Here is a 19736-nt window from a genome sequence, read left to right as displayed (position 1 = left end):
ATATTGAAGGCTGAACCTTGTCCTGCCAGGGAATTCGTTTGCCCGCGTCCCCAGTGCCGAAGAGAGAGCAAAAAGCACTAGGAAAGTTTCTTCTTTGGAGAAAAGAGTTTATTGCAATCTGCGCAGAGTGACAACCAGCAGGATAGCTCCTGCAAACTGGCTGTGTCCCAAGACACTTCAGCAGACTTTCTTATACTTTTCTGAGCACTCTTCCCCCCTCCCATACCCTTTCCAGATTTGCCCAATCAGCTGGCAAATGTTCAACTTATTCCCTTATATGGTACATCTATATTGCTTGCTTAACACATTTTTAATGCTTGCTAAACATTCCTCATACGTGCCTTTCTGCTAGCTAAGCACTCCCCCCTCCCCTCTTGCTTGTACGTGTCTTTTCTCATTTTTGCATTAGTAAGCATAAGGCAGGAAGAAGGGGGCCTCCTTGGCCTCCTGGCCTCCTTAGCAGGCCTGGTTAAATCTGCAAACAGCAGCTAAAATGTTTTTGCAAGCTAAGAAATGGACTTTTGACCTGCCAGACAAATTTAGCAAACAGTCACTGGCGGATGTGCTAACTGTCTGGCCAAAATTTGCAGAAGTAAGATTAGCACAGGATTAGCACAGGAATTTACTGCAGATAATATTTGAGAGCAACCTTTCTTAGGTACAAAGTACAGAGCTTAGGTGCAGATTTCTTAGGTACGAGGTACAGAGAATATTGAGAGAAACCTTTCTCATCCCCTGCATATATATCTTGCATTTCTAAAACATTTCTAAAGCATTTCTAAAACCGGTAGCACAAAACAGGAAACAGCTCCCAGTCTGCAGAGCTGAAAACAGGAAGCAGCTTCTGGCCTACAGAGCTGACACATTTGCGGTTTCTGCTAGCTGCCTAACCACAACTGCAGCCCTTTAGCTTCTTTTAACCTTTCCTTCTCCCTTCAATATGGGATCCTGCATATAAATTATCCCCCGGGCCTTTTGCTGGCCCATATAGGACCAGCATGGATAGCTGACCCTGGTGAATATTTCATCCCCTTCTGGTCTTGATTTGTGAGTTGCCAGTAAAATAAGGCTGCATTTTAAGCTGTATTTTAAGCTACATTTTAATCAATTGGTTTTTTGCTTTTTTTTAAACTGTATTTTATATTTGGTGTTAGCCACCCTGAGCCCGTTCTTGGCCGGGGAGGGCGGGGTATAAACAAAAATCTTCTTCTTCTTCTTCTTCTTCTTCTTCTTCTTCTTCTTCTTCTTTGCAACAAATGAAGACACACAGAACTCCCTCTCTGCAGTGCAATCTGAAATTTGGGTTTCCTGAAGGTCCTAAGGACTTGGCCAACCTAATATTAAGTAAATAAGGTAAGCCAAGGGTTCTCTCCATATGAACCATCCTCTAGTCTCTGCTTCTCAATTTGTACTGTATTATTTTATGTAGTGTGCCTTGCCATTGTTTTACAGATTATAGCTTATTGTATTATTTACTGTAACTATTGAGTGGACTTCTGTTTAAACTTTTATATGTTGATATTATTATTTTATACTATTCTAATAATTGTTGAATGTTACTTTTTGATGTCGGTTGCTTATTTTAAAGTTTTATTATCTCATTTTTGTATTGCATTAGATTGTTATAAGATGTACATTTTTTGTTTCTTCAGCTTGTAAACCGCCTTGAGTATTCTAAGGTAGAAAGACGGTATACAAATTAAAGATGATGATGTTGAACCTCGTGGGACTTTGAGCTGCTTCCGGATCCAGCCGAGACTCAGGCAGACTCAGGGGCTGGAAGTGCCTTTGAGCAACTGCAGATGGTTCCACATTCCAGGACCGGGGGAGCCTGGCCTCACGCCTTCGCTTCTCCAAGGCTGGATGACCACAGTGCCCTCCTTGTGGGGCATCCCTTGCGCTTGGTCCAGAAGCTTCAGCCGGTGCAGAATGCTGCAGCACGATTGCTGTCAAAGCGAGGCCTTCTCGGCATATGACCCTTTGGCTCAGGGGGCATCACTGGTTGCCCATTGGCTACCAGACCCAGTTCAAGGCCTTTCCATTATCATAGGGAACAGTTTACCCATGAGATCCCCTCCTTGCCCCACAGGCAGACACTTGACCGCTTCAACTACAGGTGCCACGCAAGACCTCCATTGTTTAGTATGGCAGCACAGACCCTTTGGAACTCCCTGCCTCTTGAGATCAAGCAGGCACCTCCCTCCCACCTTTTTAGGGAACCTGCTAAAAACATGCTTGTGCAGCTGCTTAGAAAGTTGAGGTGAATATTAGCATTTTAACTTAGCTTAATCGTAGTTACTGAAAACCAGACTTTCTCAATTTATTCAGATATACGTAGGAGATTGGCTTCTCTCTCCTCAATATTTAGCTATCGCAAACTCAGCAACGGTAACAAAGTTGAATGCTGCAAAGTGGACCGTGAAGCCTCTTGCCTGATGTCAAGTGGTAGGGAGTTCCAAAGTATACTTGCTGCCACACGAAAAGATCCATCTTTAAAGTTGGAGGTTCCTACAGGGCAGGGCTGGCAGGTTGCACAGTCAGTGGCCCACTATTAGTGCTTTCTAAACAAAAGCATATCATTTCCTCTTCCAGAAATGCTTAATTGTGAATTCAAAGGACACTGAAGTCTTTACAGACAGAGATGACAAAAAGACAGAGGGGGGTTTGCCCTGCCGGACTTAAGACTTTACTATGAATCAGCAGCTTTCTGCTGGTTGAAAGATTGGCTACTTCTTGAGAACACGGATATTTTGGATTTGGAAGGGTTTGACAATAGATTTGGTTGGCATGCATATATATGGTATGACTAGGTAAAAATGCATAAAGGATTTAAAAACCATATTGTCAGGAAGGCACTATACAATGTTTGGATCCGATATAAGGATTTGTTGGAAAATAAAACCCCCAGGTGGCTGTCACCAATGGAAGCTAAGGAGGTGAAAAAATTAAATATGAAATCTAAATGGCCAAGATATGGCGAAATTTTAGAGCAAGAGAGTGGAAAAATTAAATTACAGAACTTTGAGAAATTGAAGTCGAAAGTAAGAGATTGGCTTCATTACCATCAAATAATGGAGGTGTTTAAACAAGACAGGAAAGTTGGCTTCCAGATGGAGAGATCAAAACTAGAAACAGAACTGTTAGAACCCAATACTAAGAACTTGTCAAGAATGTATAACTTGCTGTTGAAGTGGAATACACTAGATGAGACAGTAAAATCAGTTATGATTAAGTGGGCACAAGATATTATGACATTATGTTTGCTGACTGGGAATAGTTATGGACCACCGGTATAAAATTCACGGCATCTAATGCCTTAAGAGAAAATATTATGAAAATGATTTATAGGTGGTACATGACACCAGTCAAGCTTGCAAAAATCTATCATCTGCCCAATAACAAATGCTGGAAATGTAATGAGAGAGACTGAAGGTACTTTCTACCACCTTTGGTGGACCTGCCCGAGGATTAAGGCTTTCTGGGAAATGATTTATAATGAAATTAAGAAGGTACTTAAGTGTACTTTTCATAAGAAACCAGAGGCATTCCTCCTGGGCATGGTCGGCCAACTGGTGCCAAGGAAGGATAGGACGTTTTTTATGTATGCTACCACAGCAGCAAGGATTGTCTTAGCGAAGTATTGGAAGACACAAGAACTACCCACGCTGGAAGGATGGCAGACGAAAGTGATTGACTATATGGGACTGGCGGAGATGACTGGCAGAATCCGTGACCAAGAGAATGAGACGGTGGAAGAAGATTGGAAGAAATTTAAAGCATATCTTAAAAACTGTTGTAAAATTCATGAGTGTTAAAATGTCAAGGGAAAGGAAAATATAGAATTACAGCTGGAACTCATTAAGTATGAGAAAAAAATTATAATAAGAAGATGGTATTAATGGACTGGGGTGAGGAGTTGCTGAAAAAAGGTTAGAACAGGGATGCAGAAAAGGGGAGGTAAGGGGAAGTCGGGGAAACAAGGTTTATGAAAAAGAGGTTTTGAAATTATACATGTTTATATGTCTTTTGTTTGTTTATGTGTGTGTATTGTTTTGTTTTTAATTTGTGTTGATAATCAATAAAAATTAATAAAAAAAAAAAAAAAACCAGACAGAGATGACAAGACAGCTTTCCAGATTAGTTAGCTGGGAGTGAGACAGTTGGCAGAGTGGCACTGGGTTTGCTAAGATGCCAGCTACTACAGGAATTGCTTTCTTGAGCCTTTTTAGCACTGCAATACCATTTCTTTAAAAAGTCAAAAAGGTTGATTTTTAAGTCATGGCAGAGTGTGAGCAAATACTCCACATCTGTCAAGCTTTCAGGAGCAGGACTAAGGGGTGAAACGAAGCCCCCCAGATCCCCAAAGGTTGAGGGAAAGGGTCTATCTCCCTTCTTCCTTTTCATTATCAGTTCTTTCCACCTAAGAAATGGGAAGAAAGCAGCTGCTCATGCTAAGTGCAGCGTTTGTTGGGGTGGAGATTAATTAGCTGACAATGGTATGATTTGTCAGGAATACATATTGTTTGTTCTTATGTGTAAGTGAAGTCACATTTGAAACAATGCAGAACCAGTCAAAGGGAATTTCCTAGGAAGTCTTTTATTCAGTCTCACCTGCAATCATGTGTGCTGAACACACAGAAACACATTGATAATGTGAAATAACTGGCAGTAGCAGACTCCAAATAACACGCAACACATGCAAGCAGATTAACGGAAGAGGACACCTGATTTCTCCACCATTTTTAAAAACATTGTTTTTATTTATCTTCATGGTACAGAAGATAACTTTTCAGAAAGCAATAGTTACAACAGTAAACAACAAATAACATGTCCTGATGAAATTGCAGACTTTCATCTTGAAATGTGTTAATGTTTCATTTGATTATTTTAAGAGATCATGCCGTATTTTCTCACGAGTGATGGGTGGATTCCTGCAACAGTCTTGACAATATATGTATTCGATAAACATTTGCCACGTGTTAAAAAAGGAATATGGCATGTGTAGCCCAAGCTTCTTGTTTTCCCCAGGCCAACAAAATTTAAGGTACTGAAATTGTGATGTCCAGAATTGAACACAGTATTCTGGGTGGGGCCTGACCAAGGCAGAAGAAAGTGGTACTATTCCTGCCCTTGATCTGATTCTGACTTCTGCCACATTGGCCTGTGCTCACCATTTGGTGTCGTCTGCAAATGTGATGAGCATTCCCTCAGTTCCTTCATCCAAGTCATTTATAAAGACGTTGAACAACAACGGGCCCAGGACAGAACCCTGCAGCACCCCTCTTGTCACTTTTCCCCAGGATGAGGAGGAACCATGAAGGAGTCCTCTTTGGGTTTGGTCAGTCAAATCCACCTAACAGTTACCAAGTTCAGCCTCATTTTACCAGCTTCCTCACATAAATATCACAGAGGACTTTGTCAAAAGCCTTACTGAAATCAAGATGAACTATTACCACAGCAGTCCCCTGAGAAACAGTCTGTAACTCCATCCGAAAAAAGAAAAAGAAAAAAGAGAGATTTCTCTGGCTTGACTCGTTTTTGACAAAGCCGTGTTTTCAACCTATCTGTTTATGTTGTGAAGCACCGTGAAATCTTAAGATGACGGGCACATGAATTTTAAAATGATAATAATAAGGCTATTGACAAGCTGGAACATGTGCAGATAAAGGCGACCAAGATGGTGTTATTATATTTATTTCATTTTTATACTGCCCTATAGCAGCGGTGCCAACTTGAATAAAATATAGGAGGGGTTTAGCAAGCCCCACCTCCGTTAAACAGTCACAGGATGCGGTGCAAGCATGCCATTTGAATGGCTGTTCCTATGAACTGGGGGGTGGCCCCCTCACATATCTTATTGGGGGGCAAAGACCCCTCAGACTCTAAGAGTTGGCTCTCATTCCCTACACTCACAGGTCTCAGGATGGTTACAACATAAAGTCACACAATGAAAACACAAAACACACAGCCCAAAACCTGTAACCCCCACTTCCCCACCACATTTTAAAAGGGCATTAGATGTCAATCAGGCAAAGGCCTAAGTCGTGTGTTTTTCTCTAGTGCTGAAAGCTGTATAATGAAGGGTTTTCCACTCTTCGTATGAATTCTTTGATGAGAAGAGAGATGAGAGCTCTGATTGAAGCTTTTTCCACATTCCACACACTGATAGGGTTTCTCCCCTGTATGAATTCTTTGGTGGGAACTGAGACCGGCGCTCTGATTGAAGCTTTTTCCACATTCTCCACACTGATAGGGCTTCTCCCCTGTATGAATTCTTTGATGGGAAGTGAGATTGTGGCTGTGAGTGAAGCTCTTTCCACATTCCACACACTGGTAGGGTTTCTCCCCTGTATGAATCATTTGATGGGCAGAAAGAAGTGAGCTCCTACTGAAGCTCTTTCCACATTCCACACACTGATAGGGCTTCTCCCCTGTATGAATTCTTTGATGGGCAGAAAGATGTGAACTCCTCCTGAAGCTCTTTCCACATTCCACACACTGATAGGGTTTCTCCCCCGTATGAATTCTTCGATGGGAAATGAGAGAGGAGCTATCAGTGAAGGTCTTTCCACATTCCTCACACTGATAGGGTTTCTCCCCTATGTGAATTCTTTGATGGGAAGTGAGATGGTGGTTGAAACTGAAGCTCTTTCCACATTCCACACACTGATAGGGTTTCTCCCCTGTATGAATTCTCTGATGGGAAGTGAGATGGTGGTTGAAACTGAAGCTCTTTCCACATTCCACACACTGATAGGATTTCTCCCCTGTATGAATTCTTTGATGGGAAGTGAGAGAGGAGGTCTGACTGAATCTCTTTCCACATTCCACGCACTGATAGGGTTTCTCCCCTGTATGAATTCTTTGATGGTAAGTGAGAGAGGAGCTCTTCCTGAATCTCTTTCCACATTCCACGCACTGATAGGGTTTCTCCCCTGTATGAATTCTTTGATGGGAACTGAGAGAGGAGCTCTTCCTGAAGCTCTTTCCACATTCCATGCACTGATAGGGTTTCTTCCTAATGAGATTTCTTTGATGGGAAGTGGAATAGGAATTATTTCCACTTTCAAGATATTTGTACAGCTTCTCCATTGTGGGGATTTTGTCATGGTCACCCTTGTTCTTGATTTCCAGTCCATCACTATCTGCAATGAAGAGAAATGGATTAGCACCTCAGGGAGAAATTAAGGAAGAATACTTGTTAACTCTGGTAATGCAGGAATAACACAAGTGGGTTAGATGGATGGTTTTCTGTAGGGTTGGGTGCATTAATTAACGGGGATCAACCGACATCCTTAGGGGAACCTGTGATTCGATAAGCTACTTCAACTTCCCTAACAACTCTGAAGTTGAGTTAAAATGGCCTGGGGAGTTCAGACCAGGCTGATCCTTGTTTAGAAGCTGCAATATTGTAATCCCAGGTGTCTTAAAGGGACGCTGTTGAGTTCTGTGGAAATATATGAGGTTCATCAAAGAGAGCTGTTTTGAATTTAAAAACAGATATTATGATTCCAAAGGGATCCTTACCAAGAGTGGCCACAATCCCACGATTCTCCTCCATGACATCCTTATGCAGAGCTCTCTGGTCAGGATCCAGCAACTCCCACTCCTCATCTGTGAAATGAACAGCAACATCTTCAAAGCACACTGGACCCTAAAAGAAAAATGGAAATGTCCTCCTATGAGACAACAATATTGTTCACCACGACGTCTTGATCTACAACATTGTTCCGCCCCTTGAACTCTGTCCCCACAAGGCAGCTTCCCCTGACCTGATCTGGATCCACAGCCACTGCTTCCATTCTCTCCCCAAGAAAAGATGGATGAAGAGGTCTTCCGGGCATCATTCTGTCACCTGCAAGAGGAAAAAGGTAAGGGGGAAGCCCAGAGTGCCTGCTTCTCTCACAGGTGAATCAGTGAATCTAAACTATCTCCCGCAACAAAAGATGAAAAGAACCCACAGATGAGTTGGAAAACGAACAGAATGAGACTAAACAGAGAAGCACCACCTTCCTCCTTACCCATTGGCCTCTCTCTGGTGTCCAACGGAGGCCTCTCTGCCTCACAGGAATCCAGGGCCATTTCTGCAAAGAGATCCTTTCCCTGAGAAAGAAACAAGGATTCAAAACAGAGAATGATGGAGACAATTGGAAATTGCAGAGTTTGGAGAAAATGAAGGATAAGGTGCGAGACTGGTTACATTATGCTCAGATTAAAGAAGTTTTTAAAAATGACAAAAAGTTAGGGTTCCAGGTGGAGAAATCGAAGTTAGAAACAGAATTGTTAGAACCAAAGACCAAGGTACTATCTAGAATGTATAACTTGCTGCTAAAATGGAATACACAAGACGAAATGGTTAAATCGGCTATGATAAAATGGGCACAGGACATTGGGCATAACATTATGTTTGAGGACTGGGAAAGGTTGTGGACCACTGGGCTGAACTTCACCGCATGTAATGCTCTGAAGGAAAATGTTATGAAAATGATATATAGATGGTACATGACCCCAGTTAAACTTGCCAAAATATACCATTCGTCTGATAATAAATGTTGGAAATGTAAAGAAAATGAAGGAACATTCTTTCACCTCTGGTGGACATGCCCTAAGGTGAAGGTCTTCTGGGAAATGATATATAATGAGCTGAAAAAGGTATTTAAGTATACCTTCACAAAGAAACCAGAGGCCTTCCTTCTGGGTATTGTCGGCCAGAAGGTGTTAAAGAAGGATCGAACATTTTTCATGTATGCAACAACGGCAGCAAGGATTCTCATCGCAAAAAACTGGAAAACTCAAGATCTACCCACACTGGAAGAGTGGCAGATGCAGCTGATGGACTATATGCAACTGGCCGAGATGACCGGCAGAATCCGTGATCTGGGAGAAGAGAAGATGAAGGAAGACTGGGAGAAATTCAAGATGTATCTACAAAAACATTGTAATTTGGTTGAATGTTAAGAAGGATGCTAGATTATAAAAAACTGCTCACCACTAAACTAGATTTAAATTTGATGATAAGTGAGACTAAAGAAAATATAAAATTTTTTGGAAGAAGTGCTAGATTATATTTGAATGAGTGGACATGAGATTGTAAACAAGTTGATAATTTGTTTGGAAAAAATTTTTAACGATGTGAATGGGAGCGGGAGACGTGAGGGAGTCCAAAGAAGTGATGAAATTGTTGTGATAGGACTTCCGGGTTGACGCGATCGGTGTAATGGCGGATTCCCTCCGAGCTCCGGAGGGAATCGGCTCCTCTGAGGACGGGTCTTGCCGCGCCGGCGACGCGGGGACCCTTAGAAACCACAGGTGCGGATACCTGTGGACCTGGTGACTCGGTGGGCACCTTAAGCGTCCCCCCTGACAGTCGAAGAGCCTTTTTAAAGGCTGCGGAGAAGGTACGGGGGGTGGCGTGGTGCTGAGAGTAAAACCGCTACCTCAGTGGAGTGAAGCCGCAAGCCATTCACCGGAGAGCGTCAACTTTCTACCTGAAAATTCGATTGGATACAAACACCCCGTGAGTAGAAGAAAATTTGGACTTTAAAAAAATCGTTATTTTTAAATCGGGCAAACGGGGGGATGTGCTAAAGGGAAGTCCGCACCCCCCTTTCATACAGACAATTGGAAGCAAGGAGCGAAAATCTAAGATCGGAAAAAAGATTTTATGTCTACGGAAACTGGTAAGAGACTTTAATAACTTTTAAGAACAAGTTTTATTTTGTCAAGTTGTGCTGGAGGGAAGAGACGAACTTTGGAAACTTTTGTGACCCCCCCCCCCCTTGGACCTGGGAGCGTCCTGCACCAATCTAGCCTTAAGGAATCGGAGTTTGACAGCTGTCAACTGAGCTGTCAAACAGCTGAACAAAGGACAAAACTGTATTACTATATATCTCTTTGGTTTAAAGGTGTTACATATAAACAGACGTGATTTGAAACAAAGTAATAAACAATAGGGTAAAGGATTGCTGGCGTAGAACTTTGAACAATGGCAATCCCCCTAGGGGAAACCAGTGACACTACAATGGCTGCAGAAGGAAAATTACTAGCACAAATTGAGAGAGCCTCTTTTCTCGTGGGAATCTTACAAGAACAATACATGACCTTGATTTTTAAAACAAACAACCTTGCTGATGGAACTAGAGACTTGTTCTTGAGAGACTCTGTAGCTCAACCAAATATGACATCTTTGGAGGGGGTGAAGGAGGAAGTCGGAGAAGAGAAAGTGTGGAAACCTATGTTGCCAGAGAACAAAGAAACCTTTTGGATTACAAAGTATGAAGACATGAGACTGAGGAGAAAAGTGAAGGAGGAAGCCCTTGGAAACTGTGGAATTATGAAAATTAAAGGAGTAAAGAAATATAACTGGGACTTCCTCCTCTTTTCTGGCCTTTATTATCTGCAACCTGGAGGACTTTTGGTAGAACCCTGGCAACAAGTTTTCTCAATTAGGTTTGAACTGGGAGAAGAGGAAGTAACTGTAACAGACACCCTTCGAGACCTGGAAACCAGCAAAAAGGAATATCAACAGAAAAACCGGAGAGAGACTGAAATAGACTTGAGGGCTGGAGATGTGAGGAATCCTGGCTAGGAATTTTATGGGAGGATAACTACCTGGGAAGGGACAGATACCCGGGCAGGGAGGGAGGGGGGAAAACAGATTTTTGGAAAACTTTATGATTTTTGGACATTGTAAATTTGATTTATACTTTAATATAAAAAAGGGGAGATTGGTACATAAATTTTGATTGATCTTAGAAAAAAGGATTTATTGCATATAAGAAGATAGGGTAATAATATGGGGTTTAATAAGATGAACTAAGTTGGAGAATAATGAGATTAAGTTTAGAGAGAGGAATAAGAACTTGCTGAATTAAATGGGGGAAGTGGGATGTATGTGGGGGGGTGGGGGGAAGTCATATGTGTTGTTTGTTGTTAAAAAATTTGAAAACCCAATAAAAATTTATAAAAAAAAAAAAATGAAATTGTTGTGATAGAAGTAAGATTGTTTATTATGTGTGCATTTATATTTAAAAACCTTAATAAATATTTATAAAAAAACAAAACAAAAACAAAACAGAGAATGATGAGAAGGAATATAAAATGAATGCCATGGCCAAAAACCTGAAGGGTGTTAGATCTCATTCCATGGATGCCTTGCAGGAAAAATAAAGGCCATCAGCAGACCATTATGGGATGTTTTCTGACCTGTTTGGAGCCCCTTGGGAGTATCCAGAGGAAAGTCTCTCTTACCTGCTTTCTCTCAGCCTGCTTTCTCTCCTCTGCCTGACTCAGGAGGAAACCTTCGGCCAGGGCCACCGCCTGGGAACTGGTCTCCGCTCGACAGTCCCTCACCCAGCTCTCCATCTCCGGTGGAAGGACAGCCAGGAACTGCTCCAAGATCACCAGGTCCAGCATCTCAGCTTTCGTGTGCCTTTCTGGCTTCAGCCACTGATGGTCAAGGTGGTAGAGTCGGCTGCAAACCTCTCGGGGTCCTTTGGCCTCCTGGCAGCAGAACTGCCTCAACTGCTGTCTCTGCACCTCTGAGCGGAGGGTGTCCTCCTCACCCAGAATCTTCTGCACAGAGTCTTCCCAGAACCCCCCACTGCTCCCAGTTTGGATGGCATGGCCTCTTTCTGTTCCAGGGCCAGCTGAATCTCGCTCACCCATCTGTGCTCTCAGGAAGCCTCTGAGAGATCGGAAGGAACCCTTTGGTCTTCTGCCAAGTTCTGTCTGTCTTAAGGAGAGGCGCTAGCAAATCCTACAAAGCAAATACATTGTTCAGTTACAAAAGTTGTCTAATATCAGGAGAAGAAAGGTTCCTTGAGCAAGCATGGATGAGTCTTGGAGGGAACCAGGGCTGGACTGCACCACAGCCCAAACCATGAGCTATTTTATTTATTTAAATTTCTATAACACTTTATATTTTAAAGAAAAATCTCAAAGCGGTTTACAGCTTATTAAATCTATGGGGATGATTAGGGAGGCAGGAGAGGATATATTATTGAATGATATCCTTCCTAAAATGCACTAGCAAGTTCCATATTCTAGCAGAGTTCCATACATCCCCCTTTTTTAGATTACGCAGCGATCAGCTTGTTGCTGACTCATCTGAGTCTTACTATTAAAAATTCCTTCCTGGTAAAATCCCTTCCAATCCCTCTTAAATTAATAAACACAATAATCTGACTCACGTTAATATAAAAGTAGTTTACTCACAGATTCATTCACGTTCACAGACATATCCCTGAAGGCAGGCTTAGGTTATATAACAACTAGAACTATTCCATAAAGAAGTTAGTCCCAAATGACTGCGACTAAGGAGTCACTTCTCCAAACACGCAGCAACATACAAAATGGAGAAGACACACTGATCAGAACATGGAGGCCGTGTGCTCCTCCATGCTAGTACAACAGACTGCACCCTCTTCAAGTCACATGGAGTGGAAGTCTGTCCCTGCTCTGGAGGAAACAGGAACATAGCAGTCAAGCGTCCCTTATTTGGCGGGGCAGTCCCTTATTCCAGCACCATGTCCCGCTATTGTCCCTTAATGATGATGTCTCTTAAATAAGCTACTGAAGGTAATGGGGCCCTTTCTATGTCCAGCTTGCTTTGTCAACAACAAATTGTTGCTGGTTTTTTTGTGTTGAATATATGCTATATGGTAATTTATGGACCTAATAGGTATCTAAAGCCATTTGCACGAACCAAAATATGTACTTTATAAAAGTAATTGTTGATCCCTTATTTTGGCTGCTGGTCCCTTATTTTCAAATCTGTAAGTTGACAGCTATGAACAGGAACTCTTCTCCTGAGTGGTAGAAAACATCCCCTAATGTGTCCATTGTAGGAATGTTGTACTTGACTGCAGTTTCACATCCCACAAAATCAATAAAATAAAAAACCATTGGAAGAAACTCAATGATATAGTCCATAGTCAAAGCAACATAACAGAAAACAAATATTCTCTTAAAGATATCAAAATAAAACATTACAAAGGAGGTCAACTACAGAATACATATTTAACACAGTAGGGCTGGGTGAGTCTGGGCTTCACCCCTAGGCCAGGTGAAAAGGGCCTTTCTAAAAAGGAGAAGAAAGAGGAAGAGGAGGAGGAGGAAGAGGAGGAGGAGGAGGAAGAAGCAGCCTCTAGCTCTCCTAGAAGGAAGATTGCAATGCAAAATATGGAGGGAAGTGAAGGGATTTCTGGGAGATGAATCAGCCTGGTTGCTCCTGCCTTCCAGTCAATGCATGAAGTCAGAACTGACTGATAAGGGAGTCATTTGTATCTTGTGAATAATGGATGTTTGGCTCTAGTGGGGGGTCCCCACTCGGGGGTCCTCAGGAGTTGCTACTCACCCCCACCCCACCCCACCCTCCCCCCACCCCCACTCCACTGCTCTGTCTCCTTTTTTGCACTTGGAGTCTCTGCCCCTCTCAAGACAGACTCCTGGGGTGGGGTCCCTTTTTCTTTGCTCTGAGGGCCAGGAATGTATCTGGAAAACCCCAGAGAGTCAAGTGGACGGGGCCAAATCTCACTTGAAATTCAGGCGGGCAATTTATTACTATTATTCTGTTAGACAGCTTAACACACAGCCACTGATGCCAAGGTCCCTCGAGGTTCGGTGGGGAGCAGCGCCCATTTCTGGCTGCTTTGCCAGCAACAATCCCTTTGGGAGAGAGAGGATGTGGTCCTGGGATGCCCTGCTCTGGGTGCGAGGGGATGGCTGCAGTGGCCTCCGTGGGGAGCTGCCCTGGGAGACACTGGGAAACTGGTCCCCAATGCAGCAGCCAGACTCTGGGCTGGGATCCCTCTCTTTACTCCTGGCCTTTCTCTCCCACCTTTTTTTTGGGGGGGGGCTAGTCCACCTCCTTGTCCAGCTTTGGAAAACCATTTGCAGATGTTTCCTCCGTTGTGCAATGAGGCTGAGTGACGTCACACAGAGTTCAAGTCCCAGGGACTCCTTTGTGTGAAGAAGGGAGATTTCGTGGGAGTCAGGGATCCTTTGATCTGCAGGAAGGAGAGCGTGGCAGCCCTGGCCCCTCCCTGGCAGGACCCTCTCCCCCCCCCTGACTTGGGGTCCCCCCCCCTGCAGGAGCAGATCAGGCCCCCCCCCCGGCCTCCTCCCCTGCTGTAGCCCTGGGACCCCCACCAGATCCCAGAGAGAGAGAGGGGAGACTCACCAGATCCCAGGAAGGGACACCAGAGCAACACCCCCCCCCTTCCTTGCAGGAAAGGACTGGGGAGGGAGAGGCCCTGGCTCTGGAGGACCTGCCCCCCCTTGCTTCCTGGCCTCTCTAGGAAGGCAGCTCCCTTCCCCTTAACCCTTGCCAAGCCCAGCGTGCCCCTCTCTCCCCTCCGCCTTTTCTTTCTTTATCCCACTTCCAGAGATGCTTTTTGGGGGCGCCCCCCCACTTTCCTTTCCTTCTAGCGCAGTGATGGCGAACCTTTTACAAACCGAGTCCCCAAACTGCAACCCCAAACCACATTTAACCGGCATATCTCATTTTTCCTGTGTTTTCACGTTTCTTCTTTATGACTGCTGTTGTAATAAATAATCCTTCATAACAATTATTGCATTACATTCCTCATTAAATTATCTTTCCTTTGATATGTGATTTTATGGTATAACTCAGTGCTTTTTTTTTTTCTAAAAAAGAACGTTTAGGGTACTTTCATTTTGTCTCAAGAAAATCCCGGGGGGGGGGGGGGATAAATACAGTTCAAATCTGGGAAAATAAATACAGTGAATTTCTTCTCCCGTTAAATTCACAAAATGTTTAGGGGCATGCGTCCCCCTGCGTCCCCACGGAGAAAAAAGCTCTGGTATTACTCCAAAACAAAGTGGTGCCATGAGCCATCAAACCTCGGAAATACACTGAGGGGGGAAAGTATTTGATCCCCTCCTAAACTTGCCCCTTCGCCCTCTGACCAAGAAATGACCAGTCCATAATTTTAATGGTAGGTCAGAGGGCAAACGGGCAAATTTAGCAGGGGATCAAATACTCCCCCCCCCACTGTACATTTTGTCCGGAAGGTTCCACAATTTTGGCCGCTAGTGTACACTGGAGGGCCGTACTAAGAGTCACCCTCTCCCAATTTTTAATATGAGATAATAATGATTGTCTGCATGCACACAAAGAAATTAATATAAATAAATAAACCCAGCCAGATGGGTGGTGGTGTAGAAAGTAGTCAGGCTGGTCAAATGAATTAAAGTTAAATGAATTACATTAGAAGAATGAAAGCAAGAAAGTTAAGTTTGCCGGCAGCAAGCAATGGCAGGGAGGAATAAGTTCCGTGGTCCGTCCCTTCCCAACAGGGGAGGCTTCCCTTTATACATTCTTGAATCAGGTCTTTATCCAGTCAGAAGTTACAGCATTACACATACAGTGGTACCTCCGGTTAAGGACTTAATTCATTCCGGAGGTCCGTTCTTAACCTGAAACTGTTCTTAACCTGAAGCACCACTTTAGTTAATGGGGCCTCCTACTGCTGCCACACGATTACTGTTCTCATCCTGAAGCAAAGTTCTGAACCCGAGGTACTATTTCTGGGTTAGCAGAGTCTGTAACCTGAAGCACCTCTAACCTGAAGCGTATGTAACCAGAGGTACCACTGCAGATACATGAAGTTCTGCCTAGAGACAGGGCCTGAGGAGTTGGCCATGCCCCTTCCCTGTCCTTCCTTGGCAATCCTTATCAGCCCGTCTATGGGTGTCTCTGGGCAGTGGGTGTCTGAGTGTATGGACCGGATATGGGCCTGGCCTAGATCAACCCAATGGCTGCCTTGCTTCACATTTTAACTCCCCAAACGCCTTCCCTGAGCACGTTGCCACAGTGGTGGTGTTGTGACGTGGGGTTTGTGATTTCAGCTCTCTTGACATAATATGCTGGAGACAGCTCTCTAGTAACACTTTATTAAAGCAACAAGACTGAGACTTGAGGAGGGGAGAGCTACATTTATAGGGACAGGGAACAAGCTAAAAAGGATACATTTTGGAGGGAACAATATCAGGCAATCACAGTCCTGCCTTTTGGAGGAAACCAATAAGACAGAGGATCCAAATACAGCAGCTTAAATGAACCAATAGTAGCTGTACCCTCTGGAACCAAAAGGCAGTTACTTTACCCTAATGCAAATACAGACAATAATAATACAGATATAAAATCCTTTGACTCAATACACAACACCCCTCCCCCCCTAGTGAGCACAGCAGACGTAATCTCTCAGGTACTGTGGGGTCCTACAACTTCTACTTGATCTCCTGACAACAGGTGTTGCCGGTTCTGGATTGGGTGTCACCTGTGGTAGGGGGGCTGCTATAGGGGTTTCGTCAGAAACAGATGGAGTCCCAGACATCTCAGGGTCCCCTACCTGTACCTCGTCATCCTGAGGACTAGCAGACCCTGGTTCATTTGCTGACACCCCTGGTGATTGCACCTCTGGGCCATTTTCACTCTGGTCTTGCAGCTCTGCGTCGTTAGCCAGGGATGAATTATCAGACTCCTCCCTGCTGAGTGCCCGGCGCCTCAGCTGATCTATATGTCTCTTCCAAACTTGCCCATTTTCCAAGGTCACATAATAGGACACAGGTCCACTAGCCCGGGTGACCACACCAGCCACCCACCGCGAACCTCGTGAATAGTTCCTCACCCAGACCAGATCTTCAGGGGCGAAATACCTTGTTGTGTCAGTCTCAGCCTGGGGGTTTGCTCTTGAATTACGGTTTGGCATTTTATCCGGGTGGACATAATCCAACACCGTTACCAATCTTCTACCCAAGAGCAGCTCAGCTGGCGACTTGCCCGTCGCAGTACACGGCGTCGCATGCTGCAAAAATAACATTCGCGCAATGCGAGCTGACCAGTTACCCTCCATTAAGCGCGCAATGGATTCTTTGGCCGTTCTTACCATGCGCTCCGCCTGCCCATTGGAGGATGGGTGAAAGGGCGCGGATGTGACCCCTCTTATGAAGTTATCAGCCAAGAATGCCCTGAATTCTTGGGATACAAAAGCTGCCCCATTATCTGATACAATGGTCTCAGGTAACCTGTAGGTTGCAAACAGCTGCCTCAACACCTTGATTACAGCAGCTGATGCCATGCTAGGGACCATCGCCACTTCTAACCATTTGGAATATGCATTGACGATAACCAAAAAGACCTTCCCCTGGAATGGCCCAGCAAAATCTAAGTGCAGCCGGCTCCAGGGAGCTCTGGACTGCTCCCACCAGTGAACTGGTGCTCTGGCCACTTCTGGCCGCACCTCTTGGCATGCCTTGCATGTTCGTACCCATTGTTCTATGTTCTGGTCCATTCCAGGCCACCACACATAACATCGGGCTAGCGACTTCATCCTGACCATTCCCGGGTGTCCCATGTGAAGCGTCTCAAGAACCCTGTTTCTCAGTGGTGCTGGGATGATCACCCTATCTCCCCACAGGAGACAACCCTTATGCATGGATAACTCGTGCTGCCTTGTCGCATAAGGCCTGAATTTGTCTTCCTGCGGACCACCTGGCCACCCCCTCCCCACCCAAGTGAGCACACGGGAGAGAACAGCATCTTTCCTCGTTTTCTCAGCAATATCAGTAGCCGTTACAGGAGCCCCCGGAAGTGTTTCCAGCATCATTATGTGCTCCGCTGGAGCAGGATCCTCATTGCTCCCGCCAGGAAGGGGCAATCGACTCAGCGCATCAGCGTGGCACAACCATTTCCCCGGCACATGGGTCAAGGTGTACTGGAACCCGTTCAGGAATATAGACCAACGCAACATTCTGGGGGAGAGAATTTGTGGCGTTTGTTTGTTCGGGTTGAACAACCCCAACAGTGGTTTGTGGTCCGTTTCAATGGAGAAATGACGACCGTACACATAATCATGGAACTTTTTGATTCCTGCCACAATTGCAAGCGCCTCTTTGTCAATTTGAGCATAGTTGCGCTCCGTGGGCGACAACGTACGGGAATAGAAAGAGATGGGCTTTTCCGACCCATCCGGTTCCCTATGACTCAGCACCGCCCCCAGACCGTATTGAGAGGCATCACATGCCAGGACCAGCGGCTTCGATTCATCATAATGAGCAAGGACGCTCTTGCTACTCAGCATTCCTCACAAGGAGTCAAAAGCCTTCTGCTGCTCCTGCCCCCATCGCCACACATTCTTTTTCTGCAACAGTCTATGTAATGGTTCAGCTACCGAAGCTTTCTGGGGTAAGAACGAATGATAAAAGTTAGTAAGTCCCAGGAATGACTGCAACTCCGTCTTGTTCTGTGGTCGTGGTGCCTCGATGATGGCCTTAACCTTAGCATCTGTGGGGTGGATGCCTGATGCATCAATTTTAAACCCCAAGAATTCCACAGTTGGCACCCCAAAACTGCATTTTTCCTTTTTTAGTTGCAACCCCACTTCCTTGAACTTGAGCAACACTGCACGGACACGCGCAACCAGTTCCTGTGGGTCTTTTCCAGCAATCAAAACGTCATCAAAAAATGGCAAGACCCCCGGCAGACCTCTTAACAGGCGTTCCATGAGCCCTTGAAAAATCCCTGGGGCCACACAAACTCCAAATTGTAATCTGTTAACTCTGAATGCCCCTTTATGTGTGACAATAGTCTGTGCTTCCGCTGATTGTGGGGTTACTGGCAGCTGTTGGTAAGCTTGTGCCAGGTCAAGTTTGGCGAACACCTTGCCCCCAGCCAGTTTAGCCAACAGATGTGATACGACTGGAATGGGGTATGAGTTTCCCCTGAGTGCCTTATTGATAGTACATTTGTAATCAGCACAGATCCTGACTTCCCCATTTGCTTTAAGGGGCGTGACGATTGGAGTCTCCCACTTAGCGGAGTCCACGGGTGAGAGAACTCCCTGCTTGACCAATTTATCCAGCTCTGCTTCGATCTTGGGTTGCAGTGCAAATGGCACTCGCCTTGGTTTGAGTCGGATTGGGGCCACCCCAGGGTCCAATTCGAAGTCAACTGGGGGCCCTTTATAACAACCCAGTTTTCCATTAAAGAGACCAGCAAATTCTTTGCATAATGCCTCGCTCATCTCAGGGCAGGTTTGGATTGAATTAAGCCCTGATATACTCAGTCCCAGGGCGGGGAACCAGTCAGTGCCCAGGAGACTGGGACGACTGCCCTTCGCAATCACCAGTTTGAGTACTGCCTGTTTGTCCCGGAACTGTACTCTCACGGCACACATTCCCATGACATGGATGCGGCCCGCTGAGTATGACTGCAAAGTTGCCGGGAAGGGCTCCAGAGGGGGCAACTTACCCCTGGGGAAGAATGTCCTCGCGGTCTGGTCTGACACGATAGTGAATCCAGATCCGGAGTCCACCTCCATGTCGCACAGCTGACCCTCAATCTTCACCTTGATGTGTGCCTTGCCTTGCGCTGGAAACTGCACGACCCTCCCGTTGATCTCCGTTACGTAGTGGCAGTCCTTTAGAACATGGTTCGCTGTGGCCGATCTGCGATGCTCCAGTCTAGGTGCTCCTGTCGCTCCCAACGCCGCCGATCTACAGACCCTGGCGATGTGACCTGTCTTTCCGCACGTCCGGCACATAGCATCCCGGAAACGACAACTCTTCCGCTCATGGTTTCCGCCACAACCAGGGCACCTGCCTCGGTGATCTTTGTGCACTGTGCAGGCCTGACGCACTGACTCGACCCCACGGACTGGGCTCTGGCTCGGAGTAGCCTCTAGCTCGTCCATGGCATGTGCAACTTCTAT

At 45.2% G+C, this 19736-nt stretch overlaps 1 protein-coding gene across 1 annotated transcript in view; it reads right to left on the bottom strand.

Moving 5' to 3' along the window:
* Positions 1-6006: 6006 nt before the first annotated feature.
* The window catches only part of LOC309341035 (uncharacterized protein), a 73569-nt gene continuing 59839 nt past the window's right edge, over positions 6007-19736 (bottom strand). Inside the window, exons 2-6 of the mRNA XM_081860438.1 lie at positions 11251-11758; positions 8022-8103; positions 7773-7855; positions 7528-7654; positions 6007-7145 (exon numbers count right to left, since the gene is read on the bottom strand). Coding sequence (XP_081716564.1) covers positions 6022-7145; positions 7528-7654; positions 7773-7855; positions 8022-8103; positions 11251-11667 — 1833 coding nt within the window. The 5' untranslated portion in view covers positions 11668-11758 and the 3' untranslated portion in view covers positions 6007-6021. The remainder of the gene's footprint in view (positions 7146-7527; positions 7655-7772; positions 7856-8021; positions 8104-11250; positions 11759-19736) is intronic.

Source organism: Podarcis erhardii, assembly GCF_964252035.2.
Source record: "Podarcis erhardii genome assembly, chromosome: 4".
NCBI classification, from domain to species: Eukaryota; Metazoa; Chordata; class Lepidosauria; order Squamata; family Lacertidae; genus Podarcis; species Podarcis erhardii.
This window is presented reverse-complemented; position numbering and strand designations above follow the sequence as displayed.